At 43.0% G+C, this 24,526-nt stretch overlaps 2 protein-coding genes across 3 annotated transcripts in view; one reads left to right on the forward strand and one right to left on the reverse strand.

The window, feature by feature from the left end:
• The first annotated feature begins 186 nt into the window (after window positions 1–186).
• CDR2 (cerebellar degeneration related protein 2) lies at window positions 187–14,702 on the forward strand. Its single transcript, XM_082199800.1, has 5 exons — window positions 187–405; window positions 7,096–7,208; window positions 9,866–10,014; window positions 10,597–10,761; window positions 11,641–14,702. The coding sequence occupies exons 1-5, from the start codon at window positions 327–329 to the stop codon at window positions 12,533–12,535; spliced, it is 1,401 nt and encodes a 466-aa protein (XP_082055926.1). The 5' UTR covers window positions 187–326; the 3' UTR covers window positions 12,536–14,702.
• An 823-nt stretch (window positions 14,703–15,525) lies between these two features.
• POLR3E (RNA polymerase III subunit E) overlaps window positions 15,526–24,526 on the reverse strand; it is a 41,344-nt gene continuing 32,343 nt past the window's right edge. For both annotated transcript variants that reach the window (XM_082199739.1, XM_082199740.1), the window contains 3 exons: window positions 22,210–22,287; window positions 19,981–20,106; window positions 15,526–15,951 (listed from right to left, as the gene is read on the reverse strand). In XM_082199739.1, coding sequence (XP_082055865.1) covers window positions 15,886–15,951; window positions 19,981–20,106; window positions 22,210–22,287 — 270 coding nt within the window. In that variant the 3' untranslated portion in view covers window positions 15,526–15,885. The remainder of the gene's footprint in view (window positions 15,952–19,980; window positions 20,107–22,209; window positions 22,288–24,526) is intronic.

Genomic DNA, 24,526 nt, shown 5'->3' on the forward strand with positions numbered 1-24,526 from the left:
TCGCTACCGCCCCAGCCTCTTGCCACGTTGCTCTGCTAACAGCCGCCCGTCTCCTTGTTCGGCGTCCTTCCTCCGCCCCCCCCCCCCGCTTTCCCCCTTCGGCGGTGATGCCGGGCTTGGTCGGGAGGGGTGTTCGGCGCAGTCCGGAAGCGCTCGGGAAAGTTCGGGAGCGGGTTTAAACGGCGGCGAGCGGAGCGCTCTGCTGAGGCGAAGCGCGGGCGGGCAGGCAGGGGATAAAGAGGCGCGGCGGGGAGCGGGCGTCGGTCCCCGGGAGGCTCGCGGCGCTGCTTCTCGGGTTGGGAAGCGAGGGCGAGGGCGGCTCCGCGATGCTCACCGACAGTTTGGTGGAGGAGTTCGAGATCCGCGAGGATGAGCCGTGGTACGACCAGCAGGACCTGCAGCAAGGTGAGGGCGGCGGCGGAGGAGGAGGAGGAGCGGGTCGGCCGAGGGTCCTGAGGGGCTGCGGGTGGGTCAGGGGGCTGGGAAAGAGGCGGCGAGGAGAAGGGAAGAAGGTGGGACTGGGACAATAGAGGAGGGGGGGGGAGACAATGGCTGAGGGGGAGCCGAGGTGGAAACTGCGGGAAAGAGAGGAGAGAGAGAGACCATGAAACGGTCGAGGAGAGGAAAGTGAGGCGGTTGGGGTTTTTTCTGTAATTTTTCGAATAAGTGAAGAGCCTTGCGGCGCCTTACTGAGGACTAGCGGGTTTCAGAAGCGCGGAGATCCATCCTCACGTGTCGCAGGTAGATGCGTGTGGGGCACGCCCGTGTGGAGAAGACGCCGGGCGCCCAGGCGAAAGAAGAGCGAAGGCAGGCGTTAAAGGGCAGCGGGATGTAAAAAGCACAGCCTGTGTCCGCCCCTTTCTTTCTTTATACAGTACTGTATCCCGCTTTTCCTTCAAAGAGCGAAGGTGATACACATTTTTTTTTAAAGATTGCATTCTACGTTTCTATTTTAGCGGTTAGGCGCTTTGGTGGGATATGAATAAATATGAAATGGTGGTAATGTGCATAGTTTTCCTCCTCCCCATTTCATTCTCACAACCAGTGCTTTTTTCAAATAAATAAATAAATAAATGTTGAGGGGTACACTCATTTTCCTACTCCTATTGAAAGAATGCCTCTCAATGAGGCCAAACTTGGAAAAAAGTCGCCTCAGAAAAAAACCAGTGCTTTTTTCAAATAAATAAATGTTGAGGGGTACACTCATTTTCCTACTCCTATTGAAAGAATGCCTCTCAATGAGGCCAAACTTGGAAAAAAGTCGCCTCAGAAAAAAGCACTGCGCACAACAATCCTGTGAGGTAAGTTAGGTTGAGAGCGAGTGACTGGCTCAAGGTCTCCCAGGAAGCTTCATGGCTGAGTGGGGATTACAAATCCCTTTCTCCCTGGTTCTGGTCCAGCAGTCTAACCCAGCTTTTCTCAACCATGGGTCCCCAGATGTTCTTCACCCATCACCCCTGACCACTGGCCATGCTGGCTGGAAATGATGGGAACTGTTGTCCAGCAACCTCTAGAGACCCAAGTTGGAGAAAGCTTGGACTTTAACCACTCCACCAAACTGCCTCTCAATAGCAGAGAGCAATTAATGGATATTGGCAGCAGTAGGTCCCTGCTTGTCTTTCCTTTATTTCACACAGTCATAGTTTTATCTCTTCTTGTTTTCTTTTCTTTTGGTCTCAAATAAGTATTTCTATCATGCCTTTCATGCTCACCTGCTCATGGCTTTTTCTCCCGCCCAACTAGCTCATCTCTAGGGTGTATCCCTCATCATTCATCTCAAGCTTTTCACCTGCACCTTTTCGTGATTTAGGGAATAAGCCCCACTGAATTCATTAGGACTTCTGAGTACACATGGTTAGGATCACAGGCTTAGCTCTTTGTCACCCCATCCCTCACCCATCAGCTTAATGGATTTAGTTCCCCCGCCCGTCATATCTTTTGTCATTGTCAAAGCACATTTTATATTCGGCTTTAATTATTTATCTCCACCATAAGTGAGTATCCCTAGTCATTTAGACCCCAATATGTGATTTGTGGCATAATAAAAGCACACCAAAGGGGCTAGGGAAGGAGAGAGGGGGAAGAAGTAATGAGGACTTATGGGGAGAAAGTAACAAAAGCAGGGATGTAGGGGTAGAGGCTTGGGAGGTAGTATGCTATGAGGTATGAGTGGCTTGAGGGTGACCGAAGTCCAGTGGGAAGAACACTTAGGTAGAGAGAAGTTACTTGACGGTGGTATGGGGAAGAGTAATGGGGATTTGGGGACACCAGTTATGATGCTATTTGTGAGGGGAGGAACTGGAATTGTGACAAGAGAACTTGTGGAAGACGCATTGAGGATGCATGATGAGGGGAGAGGACCATGGAAGGTCAGGAAGGCATGGTTCTCAAAATGCATGCCCAGCATTGCAAACCACTTTAATGGATTTTGTATGCAATTGTATTTTACTTGTACATAGAATCATAGAGTTGGAAGAGACCACAAGGGCCATTGAGTCCAACCCCCTGCCAAGCAGGAAACACCATCAGAGCACTCCTGACATATGGTTGTCAAATCTCTGCTTAAAGACCTCCAAAGAAGGAGACTCCACCACACTCCTTGGCAGCAAATTCCACTGTCGAACAGCTCTTACTGTCAGGAAGTTCTTCCTAATGTTTAGGTGGAATCTTCTTTCTTGTAGTTTGGATCCATTGCTCCGTGTCCGCTTCTCTGGAGCAGCAGAAAACAACCTTTCTCCCTCCTCTATGTGACATCCTTTTATATATTTGAACATGGCTATCATATCACCCCTTAACCTCCTCTTCTCCAGGCTAAACAGTTGGTTTTATTTTGTTTGGGTCTGTGGTCGCATAAAAAAGTATCTGTATCTTATGTGTGCTCAGGGGCATTTAAATCTGTTTAGATTCTGCTAAAGATATAGGTACAGGCTAATTCCTTACAAGTTTTATTTGGAAATTGAATCCTTCAGACTTCAGTGGGACTTTCTCAAGAGTGAAGGTGCTTGAAAGGCTCATAAGTAAGCCCTTTGAACATGGTGAAATTTAACTGCCAAATAAACATGTACAGTATGTAATTAGATTTCTGGAAAGCTCTTTACAGACTGGTGAAAGTAAACATGCAGTTTCCCCACCATTTAATGCACATTTGCAAGAAGCACTGGTTCTAGTCTGAATTCATGATCAAACTTGGGTATGAGTTATTCTAGGTTAACAAATATAAATTAAACTGGAGAAATTCAGTTGGTGGAAGACCTTCAAGATTTTACTCTAGCACTACTTACTTCAATGAGACTAAGTAAGCCATAGAAAGATTCAGACTCTGTTCTTGCACCCTAAATATTAAAAACTACAGGTGCCCATGTATTTGTATTTTGAATAAATAGCTTTTCAAGGAATAAGGCAGGTTGTGCTATAAGTAGAAGCTGCTGAGTAGAAGAAAAATGAGTTTGGTATGCAGTCTGGAGGAGGCTTGTGGGGTACAGGGGTAGAAAGAGTGCCTTTCGTATGGTAAAAGCAGCCAGTATTTTACAGTACAGCTCTGCTTGGTTTTTTCAAGGACCAATAATTAAGACTCTGACATGTATCTAGGAAGCTGAGGGTGTCACATAATTCAGCTTTGGATGCTGGAAGTGTAACTGTTGAAATTCTCCAATTTTTATTTTTATTTTTTGTTCTGTGTTATATTGGTTTGTGCAGAAGCTGATGTGATATATGTATTCTTGCTCCCGTAACAGCATTTCTTGTAGTTTCAGTAACTTCAACAGGCATTACTTCTACATAAGCCAATAAACTGCAGTGTGTTTAAAAATAGAGCTCTTTCTTCAAATAGTATCTAGGACTTGTCTTACCCAGTTTAAAAACCTCGAAATAGCCAGGAAATGGGGACAGTCAAAGGCACGTCTGAGATGTGTTTATATAGTCAAAGCTCTTGCTCACTGCATTGTTATACAACTGTTTGAATATGTAGCTCCTTTAATAAGTCAGCTTGATCTTTGTTATTCTTGCATTGACAGTCCAACTTTATTGCATTATTGCAGTCAACTAACCATTCTTCTGCCAACATTCAATTTTAAATTGGCATTTTCAAGTTGTGGAAAAGGGAAGGTGTGATTTAGAAAACCCACCCACCCACCCAAAGTGTTAAGTTTCTGAGACACTTAGATGATTTTCCATTGTTTGAAATTTCCAGATCAAAGTATTTTTTTTAAAGTTAGAATATATGCTTTTGTCTCTCCAATGGAAGATTTCAATAAACATGTATAACTTTGCCTTAAGCTTTGTAATTTTTGTCTTGCACCATGTGGACAAATGATTTATAATGTCTCATTATCTAAGCAGTTGTCTTGAATAGCTTCAGTCTCCCCTCTTTTATACTGCTAATGCATTTCAATATTTGGAATGTGGCATTTATGATTCATTTTGCAGCCTCAGGCAGCATACTGTGCCTTGCTACTTCAAGACTGTTTAATCTAGTTGGATGACAAATTGCAAAACTGGTAATTCTCCGGGCACTAAAGATGTTGGTGGAGAAATATAAACTTGCGAAGAGACTTTAATTTGCAGAAGCATTCCTTGCTTAGTCTCACTGATGGCTTCCTTACTATGATTGCAGAAGATGTAGATGCCTGAACTTAGTTTTCCAGGCGGAGCATGTGGAGAATTCAAGTGAACAGTAGTGACGAGATGAAGTTCTTTGATGTCATGGACAAATTAAAAATTAACAAGTCTGTCTGTCTGGCATCTAGAGTTAAAGAACTCAAATATGAAATTGCTGACTGTTTAGCAAAAATATGTAACGTGTCCCTAAGGTTGACCTCTGTACTAGAGGACTGGAAAGCAGCCAATAGAACACTGATTTTTTAAAAGAAATCAAGGGAACTGCAGGCCAGCTGGTATAACATCTGTTGTGATGGGATCGTTATTAAAGATATCATTTTATCAAGCATTCAGAATGGGAGTGGGAAACCTTTTTCAGCCAGAGTACCACATTCCCCCGTGGGGGACCTTCTGGGGGGGCTGCTTGAGGGGAAAGTGAGTGAAGCAGTAGGTTACTCTTAACTTCGCATTCCAGCTATACAGAAATCAGAGGTTTCTACACACATACACCTACCTGTCCAGGCGGGCATGAGACATTCAAGGGCATATTCTACCCAGGCAAAAAAAGCATTTGAGGAAGGTGAGGGGGCAAGGCCTAGGGAGAATCTTAAGAATCACATAGAAAGGTATATGAATTTCATGAACTAAACAAACCCAGAGGGTCACAGATTCCCAGTCGCTGCTCCAAATCGAAACTTTTAACAGTTACATCCCCAGTGTCCATTTTAAAAACTACATTTCTGTTCCTTCTCTCTTCCAAAGCACTCAAGGTAGCATACATGGTTGTTCCCCCCCCCCACCCTCTCCATCTTATCCTCACAACAGTTCTGTGAGGTAGGATAGACTGAAAAAGAGTGACTGGCTCAAGGCACCTGGTGAGCTTCATGGCTGAATGGGGTTTTGAACTCGACTCCCATATTCTAGTCCAGCACTCTCACCACTTCACGACCCTGGCTCTGCATGGGTATGGCAGTGATTGTGCACTTGCTTACACTATGCATATGTGTGGCAGTGTTGTCATAGGTCTAGCAGTACGATGGATGTAGAATGAGAGTTGAGAGTTGAAATGGGATTGTTGTCCTGTTGCTGTTTAAATTTTGAATGCAGCTTCGTAGGGAATCTAATACCACGTTCAGGAAATTGTTAGTGATGGAGTAACTGAACTTTGAACTGTTAAGCATAGGCAAATGCATTTTATGGTTGAGTAATGGATTAGGAAGGTTGTGTCTCAAGTATTAACCAAGTTTTCTTGTATTGCCACTCTTCTGGGTGGCATTTAAACAGAGGTTCTGCATTTTTCTTCATTTTCTCCTCCAAACCTGATAACAGCTGTCTACATGGCAGTTCCAGAGATTGTTAGAGGATTGTATTTAATTCTAGTTTGGGTATATTTTAGTTTAACTTTGGCGTAGAGAAAAAAAAAAGGTCACTTGTTACTTAAAAAGCTAACTTGGCATAGGAGGAGGCAACTTGTTAAGTCTGTGAGTTCTTCCTGATATATTTTAAGATGCTGATCTATGTAGCTGTAAAGGAAAAGCATTAAATAAAATTGTGTATTCTAAGCACTTGGTAACCAGAATAACTTGTTCAGTCAGTTGCAAATTATCTGCTTTTAAGTCTTGCAAATACTGCTAGGAGAAGTCTCTTCTTAAAAGGTGCATATTAGTTATTAAATGTTTTTTAAAACTAGAAACAAAAAAGGGTAAAAATGTGTACGAAATAGTACAAATTGTGGGCGTAGGTGATGCTGTTCAAGGGAGCACCACTCCAAAAATGAATTGGAGAAATGTCATGTTGACAAATAGCATATCTAAGCAAAACTCATCTTTAAGGGTTATACCAGGTTCTTGACAAATCACAGACAGGCAGCATGAATATATGTAAGCTCTCACAGTTGGAAAAGGAGGTGCTGATGGCAGGGAGTGCTCTTGATCTTCATAAATGGCTAAAATGACAGATTTTGATTTTACCGACTTCTCGTGATAGTATTTAGGGTGTGCAGGTTTTAAGAATCTGTTGAATTTCAGCCTTTGGTATCATCAGAAGTTGACCTGTTTTTAAATAACATGCATTCTCTGATACCTAGTCATCACTACAGCTCTATACCTGAACTTGAAAACTTAGTGGTCAGGTGGCACCTTAGTGCACTAGAACACGGGTAGGAAATTGGGTAGAGTACTTGAAGTATCTGCTTTTCAAACTGTATGACTTGATTGAAGTAGGCAAGTCCTAGAAGGGCATCACTAATCTCTTTCTACGTCCGTTGCAATGAGGATGTATTAGAGAGAGTCAAAATAAGAGATGGACAGAACTCTAACATCCATAAAGTACACACAAAAAAAAAAAAAAAAAACTGGAAAAATGTGAGCTGTGATTAGTTGTTCTTAGGAATTGTAGGGTGTGTTTTTTTAAAATGTGCCATAACCATTATTACCAAAGTTTGTCCTTGAAAAACACAATAGCATTTGCACCAGTTTAAATACACACAACTCATTTTAGATCTCCATCTTGCTGCTGAGCTTGGGAAGACACTCTTGGATCGAAACACAGAGTTGGAGACATCCCTGCAGCAGATGTATTCCACCAATCAAGAGCAACTGCAGGAGATAGAGGTAACAACTGCACACTGGGGGCAAGTGAGCATAATGTACAGCCCAAAGGCTATATGCCCATTATTCTGGCCTAGAGCAGTGACTGTACTTCAGACCAGAACGTCCTCTATTTGAATCTTCAGTCATGAACTCACAGATGGCCCAGGCAAGCTATCTTTCACATGGCCCCATTGCCTACCTGCAATATTAGGTTACTCCTTATGGGCTCATGGTTAGAATTACTGCAAGATAATGGAAGTGAAATGTTTGAACACATGAAAGCCAAATATTTAATATTGCTAATCTTAGGCTCGATGTGTACAAGGCACTAAGGATTTTCCTTTTCCTTCCTTTTTTCTAGCTCTAGGGGAGAAATAACATATTGGTGTATGAATGTATTTTTAAAAACAGATAAATATAAAGGACACCAGCTATTGAAGTTAGCTGTAGTGTTCAGTGCCTATCAATTTGGTTTTTATGTTTAACTTTTGTATTACAAGCTGGCATGGGAATTGTAGAACTAATGGGTAGAATGCTCTTTTAAAATGTGGGGTTTGGGGGGGTATTGGGTGGTTGTTTTTATTTTGATTATGTATTTTGTGGTTTTATATTTTGATTTTATTCTGTGAACTGCCCTGAGACCTCCAGTTATAGGGCGGTATATAAATTCAATTAATAATAATAATAATAGTTAAAAAATGAAAAATGAAAATAGAATATGAATGTACCAAATAAACACAGCAGTTTGCCTGTTCCCCCAGTAAAAGGCTTTGCAATTGAGGGTGGTGTTTTCTGTTCAATTACATGGATTCAGCTTTTTGTATCTTCCAACCAAGAGTGCAAATCTGCTTCTGCTCCTCTAGAGTATGGAAGTTTGCAGAATGAGAAGAGTACGGAATAAAGTTCCAATCTGGTGCCTTCTAGATGTTGCTGGACCACAACTATCGTCTCTGACCACTGGTCAGAGCTGATGGGAATGTAAGTCCAAAACATGTGGAAGGCAAAAGGTTGAGGAAAGCTGGTGTGGCGCATCTATGTGCCATTTGAAATTGTACATAAAACATGTTTTAAATGGTTTTGGTTGCAACCTTGCCAGTTTACCTGGGAATAACTCATATTGATTCCAGTGGGGCTTTCTTCTAAGCAAAAATATACAAGATTGCATTGCTAGTTGCACTCTCAACTACAAGTGGGCTCTGATCAGTTTGAAAGCTTCCTCTCCATGTTTCTGATAACATGACATTGTAGATGCCATTTTAGCTGGCAGTGCTTTATTATAACAAGATCTTCAGCTTGCTTTCAGAATAGCAGACAAAATTAATCTGGTTCATGTTTACACTGAGATTCAGGTTAATGCTAACCTTGGCTAAACCCTGTGTTGCTCACAGGCTGACTATAAATTGCAACAGGTAATATGTCTAATTGATTCTAATAGGGTAAAGGTTGCAGGTGGTACTAGATTAACTTGTAATCCTGCTTTAGACTTCTCAAAATGTAAGCCTATCAATCATTTTAATGAGGGGAAAAAAAAGATTCCAGCACAGAAGATTTGATTATATAATCAATAGGCTACTCGGCTACTTAGAGTAGTGGCTTTAAACTTCAGGTTATGTGAAAGATTCATGTATTAGCAATGTGTACAAAATTCCAGCATTGTTATCATAATTCTTCCTGTGCAACTTCTTTGGCATATTGATTGACTTGAAATATGCTAAATGGAACTGTTCTCACCAGTTATCTCAAGTCATTTTACTGCATTTCTGTTTCTCATAGTTGGGAACATGCGATTGAATAGTGTTTGAGGCGGAAATCCAGAGTTTGCCTCTCTTGCAAAGCAGCTTAAAGTTAATGGTTTAGTATTCTTATGCCGGACACCTCTTAGCCAAGGCTTTCTGAAAGTAGTTTTCACAGCTTTAAAAATAAACAACCTGTTATATTTCTTGAATAAAGAGGCTTGCACTAAACATTTAATATAGATTTAAAACAGGAGCCCCTTGACGGGGATTGCAAGAGTAACTCAATTTATAACGGGGAAAGTAGGAACTCACTATCAGCTGACAAGATATGCTATGCAGTGTTGCCCTATTTACCCATTATGTCTTTTCAGCTTCTTGAAAGTGTCTGTAGTTTTAGAAATAAACCCTTGAGTCAAAATCTAAAGCTCTCCTTCAAGTGTGCCTAAGGGTTAAGCATGCCCAGTGGAGTGTTTCACTTTGAACAAGAGATTAGTTAGTCTCAAACTTTATGCTCCCATCAATTTCCAAAGTGATTTGCCATGGTGGAGGGGGGGGGTCATGTTTGAGACAGAAAGCCTGTTGGGCCATGTACGTAAACTATGTTGAATCCTAGGCCTAATTTTATCTTCCTTGTTACGGAACTTTACCATGACTTGTGTGCTTGGAGAGTAAAATAGGAGAGCTCTGTGTTTACTCCCGCAGAGACCTTTAGCAGTCTGAGGGATTACTCTGGCCTGAGTTGTTTGAAAAAGGTTAGTTGTATAGTGCCTCTCATTTGGGGTAAGAAGAAGGCGTATGTACTTCAGTATCGTCCTGCTAATCTTCTTAACTATCATTGCTTGAGATTGCAAGGAAAGCAGCAAAAATAATGTAATTTCAGCCGCTGGTTAAGGAACCCCTCTTTAATTACATTTGCAACATTAACTGTACATTATTTTGTAGTATCTTACAAAGCAGGTGGAACTTCTGCGTCAAATGAATGATCAACATGCCAAAGTTTACGAACAGCTTGATGTCACTGCCAGAGAACTGGAAGATGCTAATCAAAAGCTAGTTTTTGACAGTAGAGCCTCGCAGCAAAAGATAATAAGGTAATATGCTTACCAAATATGGCACTTTGTTTCCCTTCCTTAACATGCACCATATATATATTGCATATTTTACTCCAACAATGTCTGTATAATTCAATTGTTGCTTGACCCTCCTGGATTCTGCCTGGGCTGAGGTTGGGAGTAGGGACTGACCTTTCTCCCTGTGTCCCCCTATATCCCTCCCGCCACCACTTTCATTAAGCTAACAGCTGAACTGAAAGATTCCGTCCTTGTTTGAATATAGCTTCTTTCTAATCTTGCAAAATGGAATCCACTAGAAAAGCAGAGTCTTTATTTGGGTGAGGGAGACGTCTGTTAAAGTGACATGGAGCCTTTGGAGGTACTTGTTAGCTTTTCCTCCTCAGGATGGTGGTGGAAAAAGAATGAACCCTGATGCCTTCTCCCAATGATACTTTGGGGGTCAAGTAATAACCAAAAGACAGAGTTTCTGACTCCCAGAGTCAATATCCTGGAACACACACATCTCTCAAAGAAATCTGCAGTTTAAACAATTGTAGATGTGTCAAACTTGACTTATGCTGACAAATTTGTGTACTTCTGTGTGTGAAATTTTCCCCCCAGCCTTACTGAGACTATTGAAAGTCTTCAAGCACATATTGATGATCTCCAGAGACAAGTGGAAGAGTTGAAGAATTCTGGGCAAGGGTACGCGAATCGTGAACGGTGTGAGCATCCAAGATCTGTTCATAGTTTTGCATGTCTGAAGGAATTGTATGACCTTCGCAAGTAAGTTTCAAGTTCATTTTAAAAGCAGCCTTTTTCTGTGGAAAAGTTATTTAATGTTGTTCAGTTTTGGTAGAGAAGTAAAAAAAAAAAAGTCAAGCATATTCTGATTAGGAAATGTGTCAAGTTTAGTGATGGCATATGATTAAACAAAGATTATTGAAGACCTGTCCTCATCAGCTCTTAAGTGAACCTGTCATATACAGCCTGCTTGGCAGGGGGTTGGACTCGATGGCCCTTGTGGTCTCTTCCAACTCTATGATTCTATGATTCTAACTTTGGGCTGATTTCTGCACTTTAGTTGAAAACGATGTTGGGAATTTTTGTAAAGGAAGTTCCTGGGAAATCTAGGTCTCTTTCATTAGCCCTTCAAAGGTCTCTAAATCAGCCTATTTCCTGTTCTCTTCAGGCCAACTAGTGACAGACCTTTTTCTTTAAGGTCAACCATTAAGGTGTTTGCCTTATGTCAGAACTGGTATTGTATCCTTATGAACAGTATGGCTTTCAGAAGGTTGGTAGAGAGTCATAGGGATGGAGACTTGATGGTGACTGTTACAAGTTTTGATATAGATGTGCGTTCTCTGAATTGTAAAATTGTCCAACCCAGATCCTCTTTCTGAAGAAATTTATCTAAGTTGTTGATTTAACTCTACAATGCTTACCTAGGTATTTCTAGCCTTTTACAAAGGCAAGGTACAATCTCTAGTTTTTGTACAGACCTAATACAGGCAGCTCTTTCACTTTAGGGCTCATGTCTAGAAACTGGCACACTCTGATGTGCTTTATTCATCCATAATAAAGTTACCCTTTGTATACAAAAAAAGCGAGTTATTGGGAAGAGCTAACTAATGCTTTTCATTGGCTCTTGTTGTTTGTGTCTAGGTATTTTGTTTATGACCATGTTTTTGCGGAAAAAATTACTTCTGTGGATAGCCAACTGAGTCCTCTGGAGGAAGAAAACCAGAGGTTAAAAAAGGCAATGACTCTTTTGCAAGCACAGCTCAGCATGGAAAAAGAGAAGAGGATGACGATGGAGGAAGAGTACAATCTCATGCTGAAGGAGAACTGTGATCTTGAGCAGAGGTTGGTGGATGTCGATCTATACCGAGCCAGAGCTGAAGAGCTTGAGTTTGAAGTGGCTGAAATGAAGCAGATATTTCAGTCTGAAAGCACCTTTGCTAACGGGGTGGAAAAGCTTGTTCCAGAGTCTTTTTTTATTTCCTTCAAAGATTCTTTAGAGAGAGATCTGAGTCAGAGCCCTTCAGATTGGAGCTCTTCTGATGGGATTCTTTTAACTGTCCCAGAACCCGACAGAAGAGCACTCAAAAGAAGCACCAGTGAGACCTTCCTTGGCAGTGTTGCAGGTGGGGATCTTCTAATAAAGGGCCATGAAGAAACCTGTATCCGGCGGGCAGAAGCTGTAAAGCAAAGGGGCATCTCTCTGCTTAACGAGGTTGATGCACAGTATAACGCTTTGAAGGTCAAGTATGAAGACCTCCTGAAGAAGTGTCAACTAGACGAGGAGTCATTGAAACACAAAGCTGTACAAACTTCTAAACAGTATTCCAAAGATGTCAGAGTGGGGAATAAATCCTTGGACATGTGTGTTGGAGAAGCTGAACCCCCAAATGCTGACCCAGCCCCAGCTAGCTTGCCTTCAAACCCTCCACCCGAATACAAGCTTCTCTTTAAGGAAATCTTTAGTTGTATCAAGAAAACCAAACAGGAAATAGATGAACACCGAGCAAAGTATAAATCCTTTCCTTCTCAGCCTTAACAAACTTTCTGTACATCACTACTACCTTAGAAAACCGTTGTTCTTGAGAAGTAGCTGTCTGAATGTTTCATTTGAGACATTGCTGCATGTCTGTTCTGCTAGAGTACATGTAGGTTGACTTTTTGAACTTGTAGGCTGGGTTGGGTCCACTTGTTTTGGGGTGTGTGTGTGTTTGAGACAGTTGTTGCCACTGATTCGCTCAGGACATTGCAGATTATGCTAAATTGGCAGATGAAATGGTTACGTGACTCTGCTAACTGCACCTAATGCCTGGCAATAAAAGTTGTATTTTGGAGAATTGGAAACCACCCAGTGGCTGCATGTAAAGAGTTGTCACTTATGGAGGTCTAGTTTTTGGATTCTTTCTGCGGCCCTGAGTTGGAAAGTTGAAATTCTTCTGTAGTGTTGTGTTTCTCTTCAACAATGGCAATTCGGCTATTAAACATGGTATGAAATTAAATTGCAAGTCTGGTACATTTTTAAAAGGCAACCTCCTTGCATTTAATATTTGACTCCTTGCATTTAATATTTTGTTTTTGTCAGACCTGCGATTTAAAGTAATAAATTTAACAAGAAATGTCCATGCAGAGATAAAGCACTGGTTTAATTTGCTTGAGTAGATGGACATTGGTTCTTCTGGAAATAAAGTACAGTTGCTGTCTTGAGAAGAAATTGTTGCTATAGGAATGATTGGAACAGAGAAGTGGCCATTGCCGAGTGTGCTACATTTGGGTAACAAGCATTCTGTATCCATTCTATGTGTATGCTACTTCAAATTGCTCCTGGAAGCAAGCAATCTTTCAGTGACTAGCTGGGAGTTTTGGAAGCTTTCATCCCCTGAAAAGATGAGCAAAGATTGCTTCCACTGTTATGTGAAATAAGGGCAGTCTTTTTCACTGAACATCTCAAATAGGTCCGGCTATTCCAGGCTTCCTCAACCTCGGCCCTCCAGATGTTTTTGGCCTACAACGCCCATTATCCCTAGCGAGCGTGGTCAGGGATGATGGGAATTGTAGTCTCAAAACATCTGGAGGGCCGAGGTTGAGGAAGCCTGGGCTATTCTATTGGCAGGATTTCTCACTGCATAAACATTAAGTACTTTGAACTCAACAAGGCTTGAGCTGAATGCTTACTTTATATGAGGTACAGTGATTATAATGTCACATCAAAGGAAAAATGCCAGAGAATTCTTTAGGCAGGACCTTGATTTCACATGAATTGGCAGCTTAAGCTTCTCTTCCTGGATCTTTCACCCCTATTACATATCTAGTTTAAGACTAAATTGGTAAGATTTTGAACATTAATGCTTTGAGTATCAGATGGGCCCCATCATAGCTGCCTAAGCCAGTGACCATGCCTCTTATGCATGGAGTTGTCATTGGAGTAGCAAACGTTCTGTATGTAAAAAGGACTACGGTGTGATGGGGGGTATTTTTGAGGTTTATTTAATGTATAGAGAGTTGTCTTATGGCAGGTTATGGGTTCAACACACTGTTCTGCTGCTAATAATGGCATTTGTTGCCAAGACCACGTGCATGTAATTGTTCACTTGTCTTAAGAATATTGTATTTAACATGGAGGATGGCTTCATGTAGCCTAGAAAACCTTGAACAAGCTGTAAAAGGAATGGGTAGGTGTTACTATGCATATTTTCTAGGCCATACAAAACTATTCCCAAAAGAATCTTCTGCGATTGCAAGCTGAACTTGAAAGCAAATCTTATTGCAGTGCTTTTATATTACTGAGCACATAGCTCTAAGAACAGACCTCTGTTCCCTAAAGTTGCTCTCAAATACACAAAGATGATAAGTAACAGAGCTGAGGATTTAGAAGGGTTTACCAGTACTGCATAAGATGGCATGTTTTTTCAAGAGTAAAAGGTACTGTACCTGTCAACAGTAGTGTTGTGATTACATTACTAGTTAAACTGAACATGTGCGGCTTAAGGGATATCGCAGCTTTAACTTGGTTGCTGCTACTACAAACATCTCTGCCTTATGTACAGTGTAAAATGGGAATGGCATCTTGTTCTTGAATTACATGTTTTTCCTGGATATGGACACACTCCACCAAACTGTATTTAAGCTTATTTAAAGATTTGTAAGCTATTCTGAATATTGGTTTGTTTTTTTTAATCCCATCACAAATAAATCCCTTCAACAAATAAGCTTCTGAAGTTTGTGTGTGCATGTCTGTGTTTAAGTGAGATTTGCCAGTTGATTACTAACTAGGTGCTTGGAAGCATGTAGAAAACCACTTAATGCTTTTTTCAATACCTTTAGAACTATGGGGGTGGGAAAGGGGAAGGATATTCGGGGCAGCCTCAGTCTATCACTGGTATACTTGGTATTGCTGCTGTAATAGGCACATGTTTGTTTAAAAGAATAAAGTCTTCTCCACCTGCATTGACTTCAGAACACTGCAGTCCAGCTCATGTGCCTAAATGTTTATTTGGAGGTTGATGAGCTGTGTTATCATTGATCATTAAAATCACAACTACAGAGTGCACCTGTTGTATGAAAGATGACTAGCAACGACCCTGTACATTTAAAATGAAATACGTAGCTGCTAACAAGCCCACTTGTTCTGGAATAAATCTCAACAGATTTCCCAACTAGCAGCAGAGAAATCCTCACATTTGGCAAAGGTAGAAAGTGGTGGTGCTCAAGCTAATGCTATTGTCCACCTTCAAGGTAAAATTTTATCTGAAGCAATGGAGGCTCTGTATTGGCACCAAGTATGGTGATTCAAACTGCACATAGCCGAGGCACCATTTGCTAGCTATGCAAAAAAGAACACACACCCCAACCATAATGTATCTTCCTTTTTCCAGAAACAATTGGCAGCTTAATACACGAGACAGTATTTAGTACCACAATTCTTCCCTAGAACCAGAGGTAGGGTTGTTCCTTGCTTTCCAAAAAAGGAAGGGATGGGGGTGAACTAGAAGTAAGAACATTTGGGATTTAAAAAAAAAAATTCCCACTATCTAAGTGTAAACTTGCAATTTATTGGCATTAGTTACAAAATAAAACATTAGATCATGATCTGTAACATCTGGGTCAGTAGGTGGGCGTTTTTTTCCTTTTTTGTGATGAGAAGTTAATTTATTAGGAATCCCAAAACCTAACAACTCGCAAAGATCCATTTTTTCTCTTTGTGTTGAACGGTGGCATTTTGGATGCCATGCAGACATGTAAATGAGCAGCTCCGTGTCCATAACTTCATCCATCCATAGGGCTGTGAGGAGAACAGGCTCTGCCCCTCATCATTTTGCTTTCCTGCCTGTTCCACCTTTTCCGCTTCAGTCCTGGAGTTCATCCGATGCGATTAATGCAAAACCCCTTTCGTCAAGATGCCGGTTGCTGTACTGTCCCTTTAAGATACCACATGCCACCCTGGCTTACACAGCAGTCCTGGAAGAAAGGGGAAAGCTGTTGAGAAGTATTGTTATAATCTTCTAAAGTAGACTCGCAACAGAAGATTTCTGCCTCCAATTGCATACCACCAGAATTAAGGTCAGTGAGGTGGGGTGGAGGGGTGAGGGAAGAGTGAACAGGCAGCCATTGTCCTCTCCAAGTTGAGAATACCAAGAATGTGCGGGAAGGAATACAGTAATTCTTACCATTTTCATTACAAACTCTACACTGCATAGCATTTTTTTAAATAAAGTGTGTCAACTTATTTATAAAGCTTTACCATTTGCACACTTCACAAGGATGCAGAAATGCAAAATAGGTAAAGAGGCAGCAACTGCCGGATGTTGGGAGCCAACAAAAACTGTGGTCACCTGAGCCCTGTCCCTGTCCAGCACATCAGGGGGACTTCTGAGCACCTTCAATCTGCCTGCTGCTTTTCCAGCTCTAAAACTCAAGTGGAGGGCTAGTCTTGGAGGGTTTGATACCTGCTTTTCCCCAGCTCTACATCCTTAGAGGAGAAATGGAGGTTGTCGTTTCTGTGCCTGACACAGTCACCCGAAGGAAATCAGCCCCCCACCCACTGCAAGTGGATCTGTGGACCCCAGAAGGTTAGGAATGGCGGGGTTTAACTAGATTGTCAATGCTCATTCAACGAATCCAGGATTCTCAACATGTGCCTCCAACACGTACTTTTGAGAAACTAAAAGAAGCCATTATTCTCAACAGCCCTGAGCAGTTAAAAAAAAGGTATGGTGTGTGTGTGTAATTCACTGCCACCCTTGCTATTTGCCAAGCTCCTCTAAACTGCACAACTCCAAGGACCTTCCCTCATTGCTCCCCATGAGGTGAGCAGGGCGGCAGCTTCAAGTGAGGCAGCAACCCAGGGGAGCCACAGAGAAGAGCTGTTGGCTGGAAAAAGCAACTGCTTTGGTGCCCGCAGCCAACTTCTGTTGATACAATCTAGGCAACTAGAAGGATCCTCAGAGAATGCAACCTGCCCTGGTAACACTTCCAATGGGAATCATTTGGCACCCCTTTCCCACCTCCTACAGAAACAATCACAACACAGCATTGCAACTCGTTACCTGGCTGGAAGCGCTATTAGAGACCAGAAAGCATGAATCCGCTAATTGGTGCAATTAACTAATTAGCCGTCTGAATGCAGATTAAAGAGAGCGAGAGCGCATGCACTCCCCGAGTTCTCATCCAGCCATCTGGTCTGTCTCCTTTTCAACTTCCCCACCAACCCGTGCTATATACAGCTCCCAAATCTAGAGAACAAAACCGGTCAGATTAAGACACTAGATTGGGATCTGAAACAAAACGTTGCAGTGTATAGCACACCCCAGTTAAGGAATTCCCCCAGCTAACTGTACCTTTTTGGGAATATGCCGTTCCACCTGCCCAGCGAAGCATGACCATTCACTGAGCATGCCCTTTCAGCTTCTGCCGATGGGGGATCCTTATTTGTGCAAGCCTTAGGGGTTTCCCCCAAAGCCTGCTAATATATCCATGGAATATCCCATTCTGGTTATATGAGGACTGGTATTCACCTCTGAAGTTTGGAAGTGAGGGGGAATATGGCTAGGCAACTTTGGACCTGAGGGCCAAATGTGGCCCTCTAGGGCTCTCTATCTGGCCCTCTGGCCTCTCCCTATTTGCTCTGTTTTTGCCTGGCTGGAATGTGACCTTGAATTCCAATGCCTCTTGCTTGCCTGGAAAGAAGGTACAAAGGACAGCGAAGGTAATTTACATTTGTTGCTCCACCTACTTTTGCCCTTGGCGCTGCCCACCATCGGTATGTGGCCCCCAGAAGGTTGCAGAGCAGTGTATGCGGTCCTTGGGTTGAAAATGGTCCCTGAACTCCAAGAATATTCTACAGGTGTGAGGGTATCAATGGGACCCCACCCTCCAGGGTTATTAAAAGCCTACCTAGGGATGGGAACAGCAAGATTTCCAAGAATTCGTGAAACCAAGAACCATACACTAAAAATCTGCAATATCGGAATTTTCCAAGCACAATTCAAAGTTTTGGTGTTGACCTTTAAAGCCCTAAACGGCCTCGGCCCAGTATACCTGAAGGAACATCTCCACCCCCATCATTCTGCCCAGACACTGACGTCCAGCGCTGAGAGCCTTCTGGCGGTTCCCTCATTGCGAGAAGCAAAGCTACAGGAAACCAGGCAGAGGGCCTTCTCGGTAGTGGCACCCGCCCTGTGGAATGCCCTCCCATCCATCAGATGTCAAAGAGATAAACAACTACCTGATATTTAGAAGACATCTGAAGGCAGCCCTGTTCAGGGAAGTTTTTAATGTGTGACATTTTAGTGTATTTTTGGTCTCTGTTGGAAGCCGCCCAGAGTGGCTGGGGAAACCCAGCCAGAGGGGCTGGGTACAAATAATAAATTATTATTATTATTATTATTATTATTATTATTATTATTATTATTATTATTATTTCTTCCTACCCAACAGTAGCTATTTATAGTTTGTTATAAAACAGCATTTCACAACTGACTGCACCTATAGCAGCCACTCTGCAAAGAGGGTCACAGCTCGAGAAAAAGGGGACTTCAAAGCTTTGCAGGGCTTCAAACACTACCTTCCAGCCTCAATACCACAGCTGGCCCTTGCTTGGCTGCTTAATTGGCCAATCTAATAAATAATCTTTAAAGGTGATTTTAATTAAAGCTTAAGCAATATAGATGCCCCAGGTAGAGACCTGCTGTAAGTCAGTTATGCAATGCAATTAGGGCGATGGATTAAAAGTAAACTTAAAAGGCAGCGGCCTTTGGGAATCGCCTTGAGCAAAGCAATCCAGTAATAAAGCTAAGTGTGTTATCACCCAGACATCAGTGCATCTGCAAGTATCTGGACACACACGTGTGTAAACACGTTCTAGCAAATCATTAGAAATTTGCATCTAAAGAGCAGGTAGTGGTCTGTTCTCTACAATAGGGAATGGACAGATTCTGAAGAGATACTTAGGGAGCAGCTGCATCTGAATAGTAGAGCACATGCATTGCACACAGGTTCAACCCCAGACACAAATAGGACACTTTGGACACCAGCTGCCCGTCAGCCTAGATCTGGGGTCAACAAACTTTTTCAGCAGGGGTCCGGTCCACTGTCCCTCAGACCTTGTGGGGGGCCGGACTATATTTTGAAAAACAAACCAAAAACAAAATAAAAAAATTCCTTCCAGTAGCACCTTAAAGACCAACTAAGTTAGTTCTTGGTATGAGCTTTCGTGTGCATGCACACTTCTTCAGATACACTTCAGATACATCTCCCATTCCCACCACCCTTCTGAGTAATACCCCTTCCCACCTTCTCACTATATAGAAGGATCTGGCAACTTCTGTTTCAGTGTATCTGAAGAAGTGTGCATGCACACGAAAGCTCATACCAAGAACTAACTTAGTTGGTCTTTAAGGTGCTACTGGAAGGAATTTTTTTATTTTGACTATGGCAGACCAACACGGCTACCTATCTGTAACTGAAACCAAAAACAAATTCCTATGCCCCACTAATAACCCAGAGATGCATTTTAAATAAAAGCACACATTCTGCTCATGTAAAAACACACTGATTCCCAGACCGTCCGCAGGCTGGATTTAGAAGGCGATTGGCCTCCAGGACTTAGTTTGCCTACCCATGGCCTAGATAATACCAAGCTACTAGATGAACCAATGGTTTGACGCTGCAGAAGTCAGCTATCAAATGTTACGTTCAGACCCCTAATACCAACCACCACTCTTCTTTCCCAAAGTCTGTCTACTCCCTCTCTAGCTCTATTTGCAAAATGAATTAAGAGCAAGGGTGGTGACCTCTAGATGCTGCGGGACTCTCAACTCCCATCAACTCCAGCTTGCAAAGCCAATGGGCAGGGATGATGGGAATCGTAGTCCAGTTAAGCCTGGAAGGTTACCATCCCTGGGTTAGAGAGGGACTGATCCTATTAACAGGGGGCCCGTTGACTGTCTCCTTTTAAAACTGCTTGCACGCATCCCATTCAATATATACCTTCAAGATTTTATCAATCTCCTGTTTATCTAGTTCCTCTCCGTATTCCCGGGCCAGCCGATTCTGGATGACGTTTCTGCGCACTCTGTAGTTTTTGGAAAAGATTTCGAGCAAAATTTGCCGGTGCTTTGAGAAAGAGGGAGAATGAGTGAACTTCAAGTTAGTAAAAGAGGGAAACAAGAAAGAAAATGCTCGTGTCTGCATAAAACAAAACCTAGAGGCTTAAGTATAATTTGCACCACTCTTTGATGACTTAGGAATAGAAACAGCTCCTCTCAGCAGATTCCTTCTAATCAATCCCGGACCAGCAGGATGGTCTATCAGCGTCGAGAAACTGATTGCTGTGTTCAGTGCATCATGCAAAACAACTGACTTAGCCAAGTCTCAGCCTGCTGCAAGGGATTCATCCCACTGCACTGATCAGAAGAGCAAGATCGAGAAAAACAACAACTTAAGTGCACTAATTTTAGAGCAGTTCAGTTCAGAAATTCACAGCAAGGGTTGACTGGTGCCTAAGTGGACAAACCACGATTTGAAACCAGCTGGAAAGTCAGAATTGGGAAGTCCGGCCAAAGTGGATCCTGGTTTGTGCCAGCTGTGAAGTAATGCCATGTCCATAGGGCTCAACCAGAGTGTATGGTCATCCTTGGCACTTCACAGCCAAGGAATGCACACGGCAGAGTGTTAATTCTTCATTGTCAAAGGGAACCAAGTCGCTTCTACTGCTCTGGAACAATAGCATCTAGGCAGCTATTTTCAGGTCCATGCTTTATGGAGCGGTTGCAGCAACTGGGGACCTCTCCCCTGGACCAGTTTATGTTCCTTCTTCCCCTGATGGGCTGCATTCACATTGCAAGACTGCACGGAAGCTGTTTCTGCTCTTCCCACTTCAATTCTCTCCTGGGTCTGGGAGACAGTGGTGCAGGGGAGAGTGAAGAAGCACTTGCCTTGCCTGCCTTTTCCTCCTCCTCTTCCTCCAGGTCTGACTCTTCCCCTGCCGCTGATTCTTGCCTCCTGGCTTGCACAGATCCTCACAGACTACTGCCCCCTCTCCCAGGCCTCCCTGCGTCCTGCCTGACTGGAAGGGGTCCTTCAGGTCTTTTCCACCACCTGCCACCCAGCTCTTTTAACTGGAAATGCCAGGGTTGAAACGAGGACCTTACACAGGAAGCTGCCTTACACCGAGCCAGACCACTGCCCCTCTAGCTGAGTATTGTCTCCTCTCCAGGATTTCATGCCGGGTTCTCTCCCAGCCCTGCCTGGAGATGCCTGGGATTATAATCTTAGAATTGCAGAGTTGGAAGGGACCTTGAAGATCGTCTAGCCCAGCCCCCTGCAATGCAAGAACATGCAGCTGTCCCAGATGGGAATTGAACCTGCGACCTTGGTGTTACCAACGCCACACTCTAACCAACTGAGCTGTGTTATACGCTTGAACCCGAAACCTTCTGCATGCAAAGCAGATTACGATTTTGAATACGCTCTACCCGTGAGTCACAGCCCTTCCGCATGACTATCTGCTTGCAGGAGGCAAAGCGAATATTTTCTATGCAGGAGGAATGAATGAATGAATTTATTATTTCGGTCAAAGGCCAGTTCCAGCCCACATACAATATCAAGGAAGTCATAAAACATGATAGGGATACATTTGAATTTGCAACTGGGTATAACAGGGACGTGGATGACACTGTGGGTTAAGCCACAGAGCCTAGGGCTTGCCGATCAGAAGGTTGGCAGTTCAAATCCCCATGATGGGGTGAGCTCCCGTTGCTCGGTCCCTGCTCCTGCCAACCTAGCAGTTCGAAAGCACATCATAGTGCAAGTAGATAAATAGGTACCGCTCCGGCGGGAAGGTAAACGGCGTTTCCGTGCGCTGCTCTGGTTCGCCAGAAGCGGCTTAGTCATGCTGGCCACATGACCCGGAAGCTGTATGCCGGCTCCCTCGGCCAATAAAGTGAGATGAGTGCTGCAACCCCAGAGTCGTCCATGACTGGACCTAATGATCAGGGGTCCCTTTACCTTTATAACAGGGACAATACAGATATAGCTGTATATCTGAGCCCCAGAGGATAAAACCGCCTCTTGGACCAGCCTTTTTTCCTAATGAGCTGAAAGTGCGCTGCTGCTGACTGGACGAAGGATGAGCAAATGCATAAACGCTGCCGGGTGCCAATGTCCCTTGCTCTAGGCAGGACTCTGCTGGAGCAACAGCTCCAATTACCAGCTTACCTGATCATACATGTCACCAGCTTCCCAAAGTGCAAAGACCTTTTGTTCATCCAGCAACGCAGTCGTCTGCGGGGGAAACTAAAATAAAGAAATAAATCAAACAGGTTGCGCTGGTTAGGATTATTGGCTTTAGGGTATTTAAAGACAGGATTGGAAAAAAGAATAATTCAATTAGGATTTTGCACCCGGGGGGACAGAACGCAGAGGCTACAATCTTAAGCTTCAACTTAATGCAGGGAAAACAACAACTCTGGCAAGAGTCTAGCAGTTGAGCGGAAAGCCTGTAAGACTGTATCTTGAGGACATAAGGAGGACTTAAAACTTGTTTACATAGCAAACTTTGCTTCTGTGTGTTTAAAGCAAAGGGCGGTCAATGGCAGCCTGCCCAACAAACACCACAAAGCTTTAGCATCTAGTGCCTGATCATTTTCACAGGAAACCCCCCCCACAATTCTGATCGTATTACTGCCACTTGGATCCAAGCAAATAGGTTTGCCAGCACTTGGAGACGAAGAGGTCTAAGCTTTTCTACGTCACCTTCATTCATGCCTGGGCACATGCGCGTCAGACATGTGCTTAGATGGTGGCAGGTGACAAATACAGAACTTTTGAACCAATCTGGTAGGGGCTCAACAGGACTCTTAGCGCCAAAGCAGGGGAGGTTTTCCTACACCCCTTGAGACAAAACACCCTATTTATTTGCTTTAGATTGCCTACAGCTCTGCTTCAACCTGGGGCATGGTCTAAAAAGCCTAAAAAGCATAATGCTGCCGTAATGCCTCCAGAGCACTGTAATTAGGGAAAGGAAAGAGCAGGTTGTCAGTCTTTTTGGAGTCAAATGTTACGCATGACACACAACAACACAGTTTTTAAAAAGCATCATCACACTTCAGACAGGTTTGCTCTGGGTCCTGGAAGGATGTAATTAAGCACCAACAACACCATATACTTTATTACAGTGACTAATGAACAGGTATTCAAAATCTGGAAGCAAAACGTTTTGGCACCCACCTTCAGCTTCTCTAATGTGATGAGCACCAGAAGCCAGAAGCCAAAACGTTTTGCTGTGAAGATTTTGAATACCTCTGTTCTTTCATAGCTAATGATTTCTATACACAGTCTGATGGAGAGATTATGGGTTGGATTCAACGCTACTCCTACTCGGAGAAGACCTACTCAAACAAACGGGCATGACTAATTTAAGTCTGTTAATTTTAATGGATTTACTCTGAGCAGAACTTAAGCTGGCTGCCTGCAACCCTGTATGTTTCCCTAGCTGTAATATTCCAGCAAGTCACATTAACCACATACGTTAACTCTAGAGGCCAAATATAAAATAACCCCAACCCTGTTGCAAGCACTGTGTCACCGCTGTCAGTAAGCGGGAGTCCCTTTCACAGTTGCTCAGACAGTTATTGCTGGCCCTCAATACTCCCATCTGCACTCGGCATTTAAATCCGTATCATACAACTTTATACAGCCATGGAATCATAGAATTGTAGAGTTGGAAGGGACCCTGCGGATCACCAAGTCTGATTCCTGCAAAACAGGACTATGCAGCTGTCCCATGTGGGGACTGAACCTGCAACCTTGGTGTGTCACGCCTTCCCCCAAAGAATTTTGGGCGCTGTAGTTTCTTAAGGGTTCTTATGAGGTCTGTATTCCCCTTCACAGAACTACAATTCTTGGAGTTTTTGTGAAGAGGGATTAAACCATTCTGGGAATTGTAATAATAATAATAATAATAATAATAATAATAATAATAATAGCAATACAGTGGTACCTCAGGTTACATACGCTTCAGGTTACAGACTCCGCTAACCCAGAAATAGTGCTTCAGGTTAAGAACTTTGCTTCAGGATGAGAACAGAAATCGTGCTTCAGCAGCGCGGCAGCAGTGGGAGGCCCCATTAGCTAAAGTGGTCTTTAGGTTAAGAACAGTTTCAGGTTAAGTACGGACCTCCGGAACGAATTAAGTACTTAACCTGAGGTACCACTGTAATAACAATTATTGCTAATATTGCTATTATTATTATTTACTCATACCCTGCCCCTCTGGGTGGATTTCCCCAGCCATTCTGGGCAGCTTCCAGCAGGAGATTAAAAATACATTAAGACATCAGTCATTAAAAACTTCCCTAAACAGGGCTGCCTTCAGAATTGTACTTCTGCGAAGGGAACAGGGGTCTCCTATCAACTCTAAGCACTCTAAAGAAGCTACAGCTCCCAGAATCAGACCCGTGCTCAGACACCCAGGAACTAGGAGCGGCAATTTGCGCACTTAAAATATTTAAAGCCGCTTTCATGGCAACGAGAA

This window comes from Podarcis vaucheri, assembly GCF_965113315.1.
Source record: "Podarcis vaucheri genome assembly, chromosome: 14".
Lineage (NCBI taxonomy): Eukaryota > Metazoa > Chordata > Lepidosauria > Squamata > Lacertidae > Podarcis > Podarcis vaucheri.